The sequence below is a fragment of the Vigna umbellata genome, chromosome 9 (assembly GCF_029865625.1).
Source record: "Vigna umbellata cultivar VRB3 chromosome 9, Vumbellata_1.0, whole genome shotgun sequence".
In the NCBI taxonomy this organism is placed as follows: domain Eukaryota; kingdom Viridiplantae; phylum Streptophyta; class Magnoliopsida; order Fabales; family Fabaceae; genus Vigna; species Vigna umbellata.
This window is the reverse complement of record NC_142173.1, coordinates 35,750,805-35,766,284: the sequence shown is the minus strand read 5'-3', so window position 1 is coordinate 35,766,284 and position 15,480 is coordinate 35,750,805. Positions and strand designations below refer to the sequence as shown.

Sequence of the window (15,480 nt, the reverse complement as noted above, 5' to 3'; positions counted from 1 at the left end):
GAGGACTTCCCAGTGAAAGAAGCATTGGACAATCTCGGCGACAAAAAATTAACGTGTCGTTGACTATAAAGGACTAAAAGTTATAATTTCATTAAAGAAAATGATGAAAATGAGACAAACTTTAAAAGAGGAATTAAATCCAAAAACACTTTATAGTTGAAGGATTAAAAACATGTTTAACCCTTTCAACGTATATAAAATATTTTAAATCTAAAAAGAACACCTTATCCGAAATACAATTCTTCACGCCACTTCTATTACGGAAATATTATTCCAGAAGCTTTTGACGCGGTACAACAATAAATTTGATAGGGTGCAGGAAGTCCTCACCTGAAATTAGATATGATGTAATTACTCCTAAAACACAATGGGTGTTTCATCTTTTGCACCTCCAAAATCCCAATTTACACCTTATCTATTCCACTTTTAACCTTCATAAATATTTTTTATTTTTTTCTTTCTTTTTAAAATCATTCTGCACCTCCTTTAATACTAATTTCAAGATTCATATTTTTTTATTAAATTTTATTTTTAGATTTAAAATTTAATAATATTTTACTCTAAATTTAAAATTTTAATATTACTTAATATATATTTATATATTAATAATTATTTAATATACATTTTAAATGATATTAGATTATAAATATATAAATATATATTAAATAATATTAAAATTTTAAATTAGATTAGATTATTATTGAATTTTAAATCTAAAAGTAAAATTAAAAAAAAGTTATGAATCAAATTATAACCAGATGGTCAGAGCCCCCAAAACATGATCACAAAACCCACCACGAGCATAGACTCCAATTGCGCCAATAATGAAACTATTCATCATTACATTACTCGTTCTCATACAAAACTAAAATGTAACACACGGAGACAACCACACGAACCAACATGAACACGACACACGGAGACATTCCAAGAAATGAAACCAAAAATCTCAAAAAAACCAAAACAAAAACAAAAATTGCGCAAACCCAGTTATATTACATTCATCCAGCCAAAACCTAAATCAAAGCAAAACAACGATCCTCTATTTACCCAGAATCGTGTTGGATTGGTGCTGAATGTCGGCGAACGGTGCTCGTTCTGCTCAAGCGAGGACTCGTGGTGGATGAGGCGCTGCTCCAGCGTCGGCTTGCTTTACCTACGGTGGGTGCAAGGAGTTATGGTGAGATATTGCTGGTGGCTGCCTCAAGGTGTGAACCTAGTTGGTTTTGTTGGGAGAGATGAAGTTAACACGTGGCATCCTAGCATTGGTTAGATTTTTTTAGTGAATTTTATGTCACTATCAACATCTGATTGGGTCTGATTTTTTTTAGTGGTGGGAGAGATGAAAATACATAAATTAGGAGTGTAGGAATAGGTTTTGTGTGACATATTTGAAAGAGTGTATGTAAAATAGAACTTAGGATTGTGTTTAGCTCTTTTTTGATAATTCATTAATTTTGGCCTTATTAGCTTGCAACAATTTATTTTCATTTCGATGAATCAAAATTTTACTTTACTTACCTCAAAAAACATTACAATATCTAAAAATATTTTATATAACTAAAAAGTAAATTTTAATTCATTTTTATTTCACAATCTCAAAAAATCTAATTATCACAAATGATCAACCTTTAAACGTAAAATTTCGACATTAAATATTAAATTAAAATATAGATATGCACTCATCACCTTCATAATTCATACAATTTTGCTAACTCATACTCAATCATAAAAACAAATAGTCAAATCTAACATTGTACAAAAGATGAAACTAAAGACTTGGTCATTACTTGACATACCTTAAAACCCATAATACCAACCCATAAAAACATGTACAAATATACTACCTTATAAACCATCCTCTAAAATATACCACTAGTAAAAAATGGGGTTTTTAACGCGCTATATACGCCTCGAGTTTACTGAAACCGAAGCGTATAAAAACACGGTGGCAATTTCGTAGTTTTAGGAAAAGTATATGCCTTGGTTGTCCATAACTCGATGTCTAAAGCGGCTACTGCTTCGGTTCTGAGAACACCCGAGGTAGAAAACATCAGACATTTAATAGTGCGGTGGCAATTTCATAATTTTAGGAAAAATATATGCCTCGGTTGTCCAATAACTGATGCCTAATGGTGATAGTGTCTCGGTTCTGAGAACACCTGAGTTAATAAGCTGATATTTCTGCACAACTTTCAAAATTCTGCACTCCTAAACCCTAAACGTTTCTTTCCTAATCCACTAAGCCACAAACACATCCCATTTTCTCTGCATTTTTGCCACTGCCAAGGCGATCCTCTCCATGACGGCATCGGTGGCCGCCACTGCAATGGTCATCCGTTCGGTAGCCAACGAGATCCTTCCGCCGGAGTTCATGTCGTCACCACTGCAATTGTCCTCCTCTAGTCATCACCAGTCCCGAAACACACCACCACCGCGGAACTTGAATAATGTAGTCGACTGCCCAATGTCCTTTGAGGGCGCGGGTTACAGCGGGTGTTGCCCTTGACTGCGGCGTTTATCTCCAAGCCGCTCCAGATCGGCGAGCCCTCCGTCGTCGCCGTCGCAACGTTTGAGCGAGAGTGAGAGCGAGGGGTTGTACCAGAACGTCGGTGTGAAATACGCGGTGAGGAGCGGAGGTAGGCGGTTGGTAATCTACGGCAAGGGAGAAGGGCGAATCCGCTGGAGGCGTGAGTTGGGAGGCTTGGGCTGTTGAATGGGAGGAGGCGCTGAGATGCGGTCGTGCGTAGGTTCTGTTGGGCCTACGGTTGTTGTGGGTTTTGGTTCCGAGGTGGGGCCTGTGGTTGGGGTTGGGCCTGGGCCTGTGACAGTGGCGGTGGCTGAGGGTGAGGATGATCAAAGGTGGGTTCTTTTAATGATGGGTTTGGAGATCATTTAAGAAAGCTTGTTGAGGTGCCTGAGATATTGATCCCTGGTGTTGGCGGTGGTGTTGCTAGTAGAGCTTGTGGTAGGAGGGACGCGTTGGAGGAGCAAACGAAGGGGAAGAAAATGTTTTGCGAGTAGGAGGAGTGTTGAAGGACAGAAAGGATTGCCGCCATGGATCGCCACCATGAGGATCGCCACCACCAGATCCTCATCCCCAATTTTATTACATTCTGCATTGTTTGCAAAATGTATATTACCCATTTGCAGGATTTTTTTGCTGGTTTATACTTGATTTTGAAGAGAATTTAGTGTGTAAAATGTAATTGAGGTTATTTGATTATGCAGATATGTATGCAGAGAGTCATGTGGAGAAGCCACTGCCTATGTATGTGCCAAAGGATGAACGTTTTGAGGAGTCGAAGCAGAACACATTCACAATGAAGAGGCCGAATGTAGTGCTCCATAACCCGATTCCTGGTCTTAAGGCCAGTCTTTCTGCTAGGCCGAAATTTGATAAAAAAGTCTGATATACCTCGGTTGCATTTGAAAAAGTCTGATAAAAAAAAAGTAAAAGAAGTCTGATAAAAAAAAGTAAAAAAAGTACACTCTTTGCCTCGGTTGCATTTAAACCGAGACAAAAACATACACATTTTTACCTCGGTTCATGACCTAAGCAAAAAGTGGTAGACTTTTTGCCTCGTCTGTATATACCTCGGTTGCAGAACCGGTGTGGATAGGCGAAAATAACCGCTGTCATTTCCCTTTACTGGACTAGTGTACTCATCATCAACCACAAATCATTATGCCCACAAACACGCATGTACACAGAGTTAAAACTTCAAGATCTTTATTAAGAGATTGGTTTAAAGCATACTTCCTAGAAAAGAACCTCTTGAGGGAACTCACCCAATAAGATGCTTTGATATATGGAACAAGATGCTTTGAGGTATAATGACTTACTCGTCATATGTTAATGATGAAGCAACTTTAAGAGTGAAAGATCCTCATTACATCATGATAGTAGTCATACTTAGAAGATATTTGAATTTACCTCACCATGTCATATAGGCGAAAATAACCCATACACATTATAGTTATGACTCCTAAGGGGTATAAATAATCAAGCAATGATGTGCATAATCTCATGGTACTAGTTTATACACCAATTCTTCGGAGGTTGAGTCTATGAAATTTTGATATATGTTTGTATAGTATGGATCAAAACTTTATATTATATTTCTTTTTATTTTAAACACTAGTTTGTTCTTTTGTTTGTAAAGATGTTTTCTTTTGTCATGAACGTGTATGTGTATGAGAACAGAGGATATTGTAGAGTGGAGTAAGCATGGAAAACTACAAATAGTTTGTTTTATATTGCATATATTCTTTCTTTTTAGTTTTATGAACTTTGATATTTTGAAAGACTTTTTATGAGAACATTATTAAGAAAATACTGTAATGTAATATAATGAGTATTATCGTGTAGTTTTATGTTTAATATTAATAGATGGAACACTTAAATTAGTAACCAATTTATTTATTAATTTGGAGTGTCTATATCACCTAATTAACTAAAAAGTTTAACTCAACTCAATTGAAAAGCTTTAAATTTTTTACAATTCAATATATTACAAAAAAAAATTTAATAAAGACTCAATTAAAAGTTGACAAATTTATAAAAAAAACTACTTAATAAAGGGCTAGTTTTTATTTAGTGCACTTAACTTCAAAATCAACTCAATAATTAATGTATTTTTTAAAATTAATTTTTCTTACTTATAAGCATCGGTCCAATCAATCATTAATGTATTTATTTTCTTATATTGTCTATTTAACGTCAACTGAACTGATGCTTATATTAAAAAAAAAAATTTACAAGTTATGTATTTAATTGTTTTTATTAGGACTTACATGGATTAGAGGATACTAAAGAATTTATTATTTATTTTAAATTATGAAATTAATTTTATTTTAATGTTAACAGAAAAGTTTTACATTCCTAACTCAATTGAAAAGTTTTAAATTTTTTAAAATTCAATAGAGTAAAAAAAATTAATAAAAACTCAATTGAAAGTTCCTAAATTTATCTGAATTTGAAACTTAATTTAGTACACTTAGTTTTCTAAACCGTTTATAATTAATATAATTAATGTATTTTTAAAATTTATTTTTCTTACTTAACATTGGTCCAACCAACAATATGATTAATGTATTTATTTATTTTTATATTACCTACTTAGTATGGACTTGACTCATACTTATATTAAAAAAGTTATTGGATAAGTTAGATCCACACATGAATTTAATATATTTAATTATTTTTATTAGGATTAATAGAGGATGTTAAAAAATATATTATTTATTTTAAATTAAAAATATTTTCTATTTTAATGTTACACATGTTAATGTAAATAACTTTTTTTTAATTTATATTTTTTATTCTTTACATTTACTATTTATTGATATAGAATTGGCTTGATATATCTATTCTAATGGCTTCTTTTTTTTATCGATGTTATTTTATGAAAACTTACCCCGCATTTTTGCAATAATAATATTATTGTGTAAGTACACATGAATATTCACTTTTCGTCTTAGTTCTCTACATGTACTAGTTCTACTAGCAAATACTTTTTGTAAGTTTGTTAATCTTTACACAACCATAAAAACAAATAGGCAAATTAAGGACCTGGTTATTACTTAACATACCTCAAAACCTATAACACCAACCCAGAAAAACATGTACAAATATAGTACCTTATAAACTATCCTCTAAAATATACTCATCATCAACCATAACTCATGATGCCCACAAACACACATGTACACATAGTTGAGGTTTCAAAGATCTTCATTAAGATATTGGTCTAAAGTATACTTCTTAGAAAAGAACTTCTTATGGAATAAGATGCTTTGGAGACATAATGATGATGCTTTCTCGTCATATGTTAATGATGAAGCAACTTCAAGAGTGAAATATGGTCATTGCGCTATGGTAGTAGTCCTATTTATAAAAGATTTGAATTTACCTCACCATGTAATATGGGTCAAGTAGCAACTCATACACATTATAGTTATGGCTTCTAAGGGGTATAAATAATCAAGCAATGGTGTGCATGATCTTATAGTACTAGTCTATACATCGATTCTTCAGAGGTTGAGTCTATGATATTTTGATATATGTTTGTATAGTATGAATCAAAACTTTATATTATATTTCTTTTTATTTTAAACTCTACCTTATCCTTTGGTTTATAAATGTGTTTTCTTTTGTCATGATCGTGTATGTACACGAGAGCAGAAGATATTATAAGTGAAAAGACTAGTAGTGATCGGGTTCAAGAGTGGGGTAGATGTGAAAAACTACATTTTCTTAAAAATAGTTTGTTTTATTGCGTATATTCTCTCGTTTTGATTTTATGAACTTGGTGTTTTAAAAGACTTTTTAAGAAAATATTTGAGAAATATTATAATATAATATGATAATTATTATTGTGTAGTTTTATGTTTTATATCAATATATTGAACACTTAAATTAATAAACGATTTTCTATTAATTTGAAGTGTCTGTATCATCTGATTAACCGAAAAGTCTAACACTTACAACTCAATTGAAAAGCCTTAAAGTTTTTAGAATTCAATATTATACAAAACAAATTTAATAAGGACTCACAAACTTATAAAAAAAACTACTTAATTAAGCCTTTTATTTTTTATTTAATGCACTTAATTCAAAATTACGTATTTTTTAAAATTTATTTTTCTTATTTGCATCGGTCCAATCAATGATTAATGTATTTTTTTTATATTGTCTAACGTCGACTAACTCATGCTTATATTAAAAAAAATATTTTTTTACCAGTTAAATCCACATAGAACTTTTAAGTATTTAATAATTTTTATTAGGACTTACATGGATTACAGGATACTAAAGAATTTATTATTTATTTTAAATTATGAAATTATTTTTTATTTTAATAACAGCAAATTTTTACACTCCTAATTCAATTGAAAATTTAAAAATTTTTTAAAATCCAATAGAGTAAAAAAATTAATAATTAATAAGAATTGGGAGTTTCTAAATTTATTCCGAATTTGAAACTTAATTTAGTGCACTTAGTTTTTAAACCGACTTTATAATTAATATATTTTTAAATTTGTTTTTCTTATTTAACATTGGACCAACCAACACTATGATATAATGTATTTATTTATTTTTATATTACCTACTCAGTATGGACTTCACTCATACTTATATTCATAAAAAAATATTGGATAAGTTAGATCCACACATAAATTTAATATATTTAATTATTTTTATTAGGATTAATAGATGATGTTAAAAAATATGTTATTTATTTTAAATTAAAAATATTTTCTATTTTAATGTTACACATGTTAATGTAAATAACTTTTTTTTAATTTATATTCTCTATTCTTTATTTGCAATAATAATATTATTATATAAGTACACATGAATATTCAATTTACGTCTTAGTTCTCTACATTTACTAGTTATACTGACAAATACTTTTTTTTATATAATAATCAATATACGCATTAATCCAACTTCGGACTGGGTTGGTAATTGTTAACCATTAATGGTAGGTTGGTAAAATTCTCCGCTTCACTAAACATATAAGACTTGACTTTTTTTTTTATTTTATTAAAGAACATTACTGGAAGGGGCAAAATCATCAAAAATATATAAATATAAAAGATAATATACATTTCAATAAACCAAATTATGACTAAGAGATAAAGAGAGAAAAATATAAATATAAATATAAAAGATAATACATTTAAATCAACCAAATTATGACTAATGAAAATTAATGAGGAATTAAGTGTTAACAACAATTAGATGATATATATATATAATATATAGTAAATCCTAGATGATTATGTACCTGTATGGTCTTAACTAATTTGAATGTACTTATTTTAATTTGTAAAAATAATTAATAAAACCTAGTTATTAGATAGAAACAAATTAAAATTATGGTTATCCTTCCATCTTAACAATGTGGTTATAAATTTATGTTTATGATTCTTGTCAAAATTTTAAAACAAGTTGAATAAAGTCACATTTTGTTGCCAACATAGCAAAGAGTGGAACACGAACCGACACAGTGACTATGAATCACGACCGTAGAAAGCATACACATAAATTTCTTCACTGTACAAATCTATGTCCAACACTACATATAACTGTAAGAATCCTCTACTATATCTGCATACATACAAGTTTCTCTCGTTCAGTCTCTGTTTCGTAACCCGCTGAATTGTTGTGAGCATTTTTACATGGAGTTCGATCCGTGCTTTCAAGGGCCACAGTACCTATCTAGTATATGTCCCAAAATCCCCTACTTGAATCCACACGCTCAAAACATGTTTCCATCCCAAAGCTCCATTTTCATTCCTCCATCTCAACCCATCATGTTTAACCCTAACCATGTTTTCCACCATTTTCAAGACCACATCGTGAATGTCCCTCCGTTTGTGATGGACGGTTCCAACCCCATCGTAACCCCCATGTATGGGAACGGGATACCAACCCCTTCTTTCGGTGATGGGTCTTTTGCTAACATTAACAGTCACCAGCCTGTGATGTTAGTACCCAAGAACAACAGCAAAATTGAAGCTTTGTATGATGACCATAAAGGCAAAGTGATATGGGATTTTTCCCAGAAAACCATGGTTCATCCTTTTGAAGCGTCTTCTCCCAACTCACCATCTCCTTTCTGTCTCTCTAATGAGTATGGATTGGGTATGAGTGAATTTCATAGGGACACTGATCGAAGGATGGTAGAGGTGGAAAACAATACCCACAATGCTACTCATAATATAATCAAAGGACAGTGGACTCCCGAAGAAGACAGGTATATAAATTTCTGTCTCTCATTTTCTTTGATTTTTCTCATTTTTCCATCATGAAGAATAGAATAATTTAGTAATGAAAACTATTTATCTAGTGGTAATAATATAATGAAAATTATTAAATCATTTAAAAAATTATATGTAAAACTTGTCATTTACTTTTATTTTGTTTTTGACGTGTTTTCAATAAAAATAAAATCAACTAACCGATTGTATTTTAAACTATTCGTAATTTGCTTATATTTTAATTATTGAGAAGTTTTCTTTTCAGTCATCTGCCAATGCTGAAAAAATTATTAATGTTTAATTAAATCGAAATTTCTGGGTTTTGTAGTGGTCTTGTGGAGTTGGTGAATCAATTTGGACCGAAGAAATGGTCAGAAATTGCAAAGTTGATGTGCGGCAGAGTTGGAAAGCAATGTCGAGAAAGATGGCACAATCATCTCCGGCCAAACATTAGGGTTTTTCTTCCTTCCATTGTTTTGAATATAGAACTTTTGGTTATGAGATTGAAGTTTAAACTTATTAAACGAATAACACATAAATTAATGTAATAAATTATACATAAACATGGTGCAGTTAGTGATAATCGTTGTAAAAATAAAAATAAAAATTTACTTAATTAAAGTTGCATTTATATAATTTCTTAGTGATTTTTTTAAGAGAATTAATAATTTCTAATAAGTGTCTGTGTTCCGTACCATTTCAGTTTGTTTATAATTAATAAAGGATTTGTCCATCCTAAGAAAAGGTACGGTTGATTATTTTTAATTTAATTTTATAATATATATATATATATATATATATATATATATATATATATATATATATATATATATAAGCAGGAAATAATATTTAATGGTCCAAAGTTTTATAAAATACTTATTTTTTGATAAATATTTTTCATTGTGAAATTAAAGAAAATTCTTCTAACTTTAGAGAGAGATATATATTATTTCTTTTATAGACTTTCTTATAGAGATAGTTACTTTTTTCACTTTATAGACCAGATATTTGAATATAATTTCTTTTTAATATTATTTTTATTTTCTAATTTATTATTTTATTTCAGGTTTTTTCTCGTTTACTATTTTTATATTTTAAATAATAATTATATTTTGATAAATATTTTTCATTGTAAAATAAAGACATTTCTTTTAATTTAAGAGAGATATGTTACTTTTTACGGACTTTAATATTAGGAGAATTGTTTCTTTCTCTTTATAAATCAGATATTTGAATATAATTTATTTCTCATTCATTATTTTTATTTTAAAAAAATTACATTGCAAATTTTTGTTAGCCTGTCTTTTAAACTTGATTATAAATAATATATTATGAAATAGTTATTACATTTTAAAAATGTAGTAAGCTAAATTATGAACAGTACACAATTTGAAATACGCTAACAAATTTACTCTAAATAATTTATATTTTTCCTGATTTTTAGACATTATCTATAACAATTTAACATGCAGTCGATTAGGTGCATGAGTCCCAATTGGAGAAACAAATTGTATAGTTGAATTACATTAAAGATTTATTATGATTATTTAAATGCATGGAAAACATACTTTTTAATAAAAGATAAGCTTATTTTAATGACATAATTATTTAGATAAGCTAAATAGACATTGATATTTATACACGTCAAGCATTGATTTTTTTTTAATGAAAATTAAACTTATAATTATGATATATGCGAAACTGATGACCTAAATGTGTGATTTTGATTTTTTTTTCTTAGAATATTTAGTTTATTTTAAATTTATATATAATTTCTCTTTATGATTTAAAAAGTTATTGAAGTTACAAAACCTTTTCAAATGAAATTTTATATATAACAAATCTTGGTTCCGTCATCAATAAGCAAAGTAAATTCAAGAGATCACTTTATTACTGAAACAAAAAACACATGGTATTACATTCATTTAATTTTATGAATGTTTTCTGATTTATCAATTAATTGTCAAAATCAAATAGTTGTTCCTATTTATACTTAACATAAAAATAATCCAACATTTTCTTCATAATTAAATATTACTTAATTATTGATAAATTAGACATCATCTTTAAAAACATATTAATACCAGCCGCAAAGTATGGTTGTCCTGTCTTAAGTATTAGTAATATGGAGCATATAGTAATAATATTTTGGTGTATGAACTAATTTTGCAGAAGGAGTCGTGGAGCCTGGAAGAAGACATGATTCTGATCAAAGCCCACCAGGAATTTGGCAACAGGTGGTCAGAGATTGCTAAGAGGCTACCTGGAAGGACTGAAAATAGTATTAAGAATCATTGGAATGGAACCAAGAGACGCCAGAGTTGCAGGAGCTACAACGGGAGTAAGAAAAACCCTTACGAAGGATCAATGCTCCGTGCTTACGTTAAAAGGGTCACTGCTATGGAAGAATCTACAAAAGTGTTGAAGAAAGCCACAAGCAAAAAGAATTTGTTGAGGTTTGATCCATCTACAAACGAAATGTTTATTGGAAATAGCAGCAACTACGCGCCATTGCAAGTTAAAAATAATAATATTGGGGTTTCATATGGTGCAATTGGAACGAATGCAATCAACAGGGGAATGAATCCGATAAGTACAAAATACTGATTAACTCCTTCTATTATGTTGTTGTGTTTTCTTAGATATTACTTATGCAGGAATGTCATTTTATGCTGTTTTAGTTCTCATGCGGTAAGTTTTTAAATGTATTTTGACTTTATAAATTGTATTGTTTTTAAGTATAAAATTCAAGATACATACGTATTTTAGAAAAGGAAGGCATTTAAACATTTCGCGAAAATATTACTGTTTATAGAAAAAAATAACACGTTCATATTATATTGTTCACTATCTCACACAAAAATTCAATACATTTCATTCCTCATATTTTATTTTATTTTAAATAAATTTAGATGGGAGGTAATCTTCTACTCAAACATAAAATAATATATATATATATATATATATATATATATATATATATATATATATATATATATATATATATATTATATAAAAATATTCAATATTATCAATGGATACTGGTTGTCGAAAATAGTACTGTTTATAAAAAAATAACACGTTGATTGTCCACTATTCACAAAAATTCAATACATATAATTAAATTTCATTCCTTGTATTTTAATTTTTTTTAAAATAAATTTAGACGGGAGGTAATCTTCTACTCAAACATAAAATAACAAAAACAATATAAATATATATATATATATATATATATATATATATATATATATATATATATTTATTATATAAATATTTATTAAATAAATATTTAATATTATTAATGGATATTGGTTGTCTGTAAAATCTCTCTGTAATTTATTAATGGATTACCGACCGTGTAAATTTCATTGATAATATGTTTGTTTATGAAATTTACAAACAAATTTATAAATTTTCTTGATAATTATCGCAATATATTAAATATTGGTAAATTGTATTACTAATGGATATTTTCGTCAATATTATGATAACTTGATATGCGATATTACTGATAGAAAAATTAATCCGTAAGTTGAACTCTTTAACATGTGTTTGTTAAAGACAAAATCGTCTATACAACCAAACACTTTCATGTTTTGAAGTTTAATCAAATAATATTAAAATTAAGAATCAGAAAATAACCTAAGGTGAGAACACAAGATTTAAAGTCAAAATCCCAAAACACATATAACCTAGAACCTAAACCACAAACATAGAAAAATATAGGATAACACTTAGGTCCTAAGTAGAAATAGAAAAACAATTCGGCTAAAACACCCATACGCATGGCTAAACGATGTTCTGCCTAAAGTGTCCAAGAGAAATTGAGTTAAACACTCAATGTTCATAATACCTGGAATAGGTATTTAGCTTCTCTCGAAAACAAAAGAGGTTGAGACAATGTCTCTGACAAAATACATTAAAAGACTTAATTATCAAAATATGTAAGGAAGCTTAAGCAAGCTAAACGCTATCTATTTAAACAGAGACAAAAGCTAAAGAAGATTTTGCTTGATTAAACGATACCATGAGCTCAACAAGTACCTCATCTTTTGATGAAGTGTATATCTATGCTTGGTATCTTCAAAAGAAAGAACTTAATTGTAAAATGCTACCTAACGGTAAGAAATCAAAAGCACTTTGTTGTTCTGAGCAAGCATTAAATAACATTAAATTTCAACATTCAAAAACAACAAAAGTGATAAGAAAAGTCATATTTGTTACATGCACAATTTACTCTAATTTTGCATATAAGTTATTCTACATGCATCCACAGTGTTATAGATCAAATATAAAAATGTGGATGTTAAAGACAAAGGAGATACTCACGGAATGTTCCTCACTTGAAGCAAAGTCTAAAAAGATCGTACAACCTACTTCAAGCAAAGGATTCAAAAAGCATGCATACTTTGACAAAGTTGACTTACACAATGGCTACTATGAAAAGAAGAAAGAGAAAACACAAGTATTAAGGCTATATACTACAAACTTAGTCTAACAGACAAATATCCACGAAGCCTATAAATAGAAGATCTCTCAAGAAGAAAATCAAGATGATAGCTTAAGAGAATATCTTAAGAAATAAGAGCTTACAACGAAATATCCATCCTGAAGAGAAAAAGAGAAAGAGCTCAAGAAAAAGAATACATCTTAGTTGAAGAAAAGAGAAGAGAAGAGAAAAAGAGAAAGAGATACCCTCGAGCTTCATTATCAAATTCCTTACTACTATAAGAGAGAAGAAAGAAACACCTGTAAGTGGTTACACTGCTTTGTATTGTATTCAAATCCTCTCGTTGAGAGATAATATTATTATGTAAGTACACATGAATATTCACTTTACGTCTTAGTTCTCTACATGTACTAGTTATACTAACACTACAGAAAATTCATGAATTACTGGCGGACTATCGACGGCCCTTAGGCCTTCGGTAAATTTTGTTTAACGAAGGATTTTCCGGCGGTCTCCAGAGTAGTATACAATTGGAGGATTTTGGCCTTCAGTACTCGACATGGGACATTACCGAAGGAACTTGACCTTCGGTAAGTGGTTGGTGTATAAGAAAGTGAGATTTTTCCCTCCCCTCATTTCGCGAAAGCTCTTCTTCCCCCAATATTCAAATTCTCCCAACTCCTTCTTCCCCTAACTCCTTCTCCCAACTCCTTCTGTCGTTTCTCCAAGATAGATTCATCATTGGTTATCCACAGATCATTGTTCAATTTATTATTGTTCAGGTTTCAAATTAATTAAAGTACATTTTTGATTAACTCGAGGGTGATCATACAATTAACCAAAGTAGATTCTCAATCAAATGCAAGACCTTTCTAGATTATTCACAATGAATTCAACCAAAATACATTCTCAATCAATTGTGTTTAGTCATACCTATTCTTAAATCTCTTAACCAAATTAAAAACTAATTAATCAAAGTAAATTCTCAATTAATTATAGTTAAAATTCTTACCACCAATCAAAGTACATTCTCAATTAGTAGCAAGAACACGTTTAATCATATGAAAGTTCCTAAATTCAATCAAAGTAAATTCTCAATCAAACCTAGAAACTCTTGAACTCATATGATCAATATGCATGTAGATTCAAACATCTTTTTGATGCAAAAATCATTACTTTTAATATGATTGAGAGATGAAAGACATAGAAGAAGAATAACTCAAATCAATAATCAAAATATTCAAATTCATTAATTCAACCTAGCTTCAGAATCCATAATGAAATTATAGTGGAATAGTTCTAGAAGCATAGCCTTCCATGAATGGAGTAGAAAACATGGTAAAATAAAAGTGAGAGGAGTGTTGGATGATTGCTTCCAATGGAGGAATCTGAGTGAATTAATGAGTTCTCATTTTTGCCTCCCCTAGGTCTCTTTATATAGGGCTTGATTGAGCTTGGACTCTTAATATTTTATTGATAAGATATTTTATCTTATATCTTTCAAATAATTAAAATATTTAGATAATTATAAAAATATTTAGAAGATCTTTTTTGTTGATATTTCTAGATTTAATTAATTATCTTTAAAATATCAACTGAATTGTCTCTTAAATTTCATTTACGCCCTTCTTAATTTTCTAAAATTGCAGAGAAGCCCAAAAATTTCCTTTATTTACACTTTAACCCTTTCTTTCTTTTTTCAAAATTGCAATTCAAACTTTAATTCCAACTGCATCAATAAACATTAGACTATCCAAAATAAGTTATGCAACTAAAAATCACATTTTAAGCCTCTTTAATTTCCAAATCCGATAAAGCTAATCATCACAAATCTTATTCAAATCAATCATTCAAGCATAATTATTCCACTAAAATTTTGAAATTAAATCTAAAATGTAGACATAAATATGCACTCATCACCTATCCAGGTCCAAAACATTCTATTTTGACTCTAATGTGAAGCTCTAACCTTGCAAAGAAAGCCATTTTCAATGGACATAACTTGTTATGTTACTTAGGAGGTTATATCGGTTACTTGTTTTATTACCTAAGAATATTACCTTATTTAGCCATGTCGTAACAAACATTTTGTGTGAAATTAAACAGATACCACCTACATTTTCAACAAAGAGTCTAAATACGATATTCAAATCCTTCTAAATCATCACAATCCACGGCACTTCCCCAAGCTTCCATTATTTGATCTAATGGATGTCTTAAATGCACTATTTTGTTTTTACATTTTGCTTTTATAC

The 15,480-nt window shown here is 29.4% G+C and overlaps 1 protein-coding gene across 1 annotated transcript; it reads left to right on the top strand.

The window, feature by feature from the left end:
- Positions 1–8,190: 8,190 nt before the first annotated feature.
- On the top strand, positions 8,191–11,379 carry LOC148193389 (transcription factor MYB115-like). The gene is made up of 3 exons (XM_088099409.1): positions 8,191–8,768; positions 9,101–9,227; positions 10,945–11,379. Exons 1-3 carry the CDS (start codon positions 8,191–8,193, stop codon positions 11,377–11,379), a joined length of 1,140 nt encoding a protein of 379 aa, XP_087955535.1.
- Positions 11,380–15,480: the final 4,101 nt, after the last annotated feature.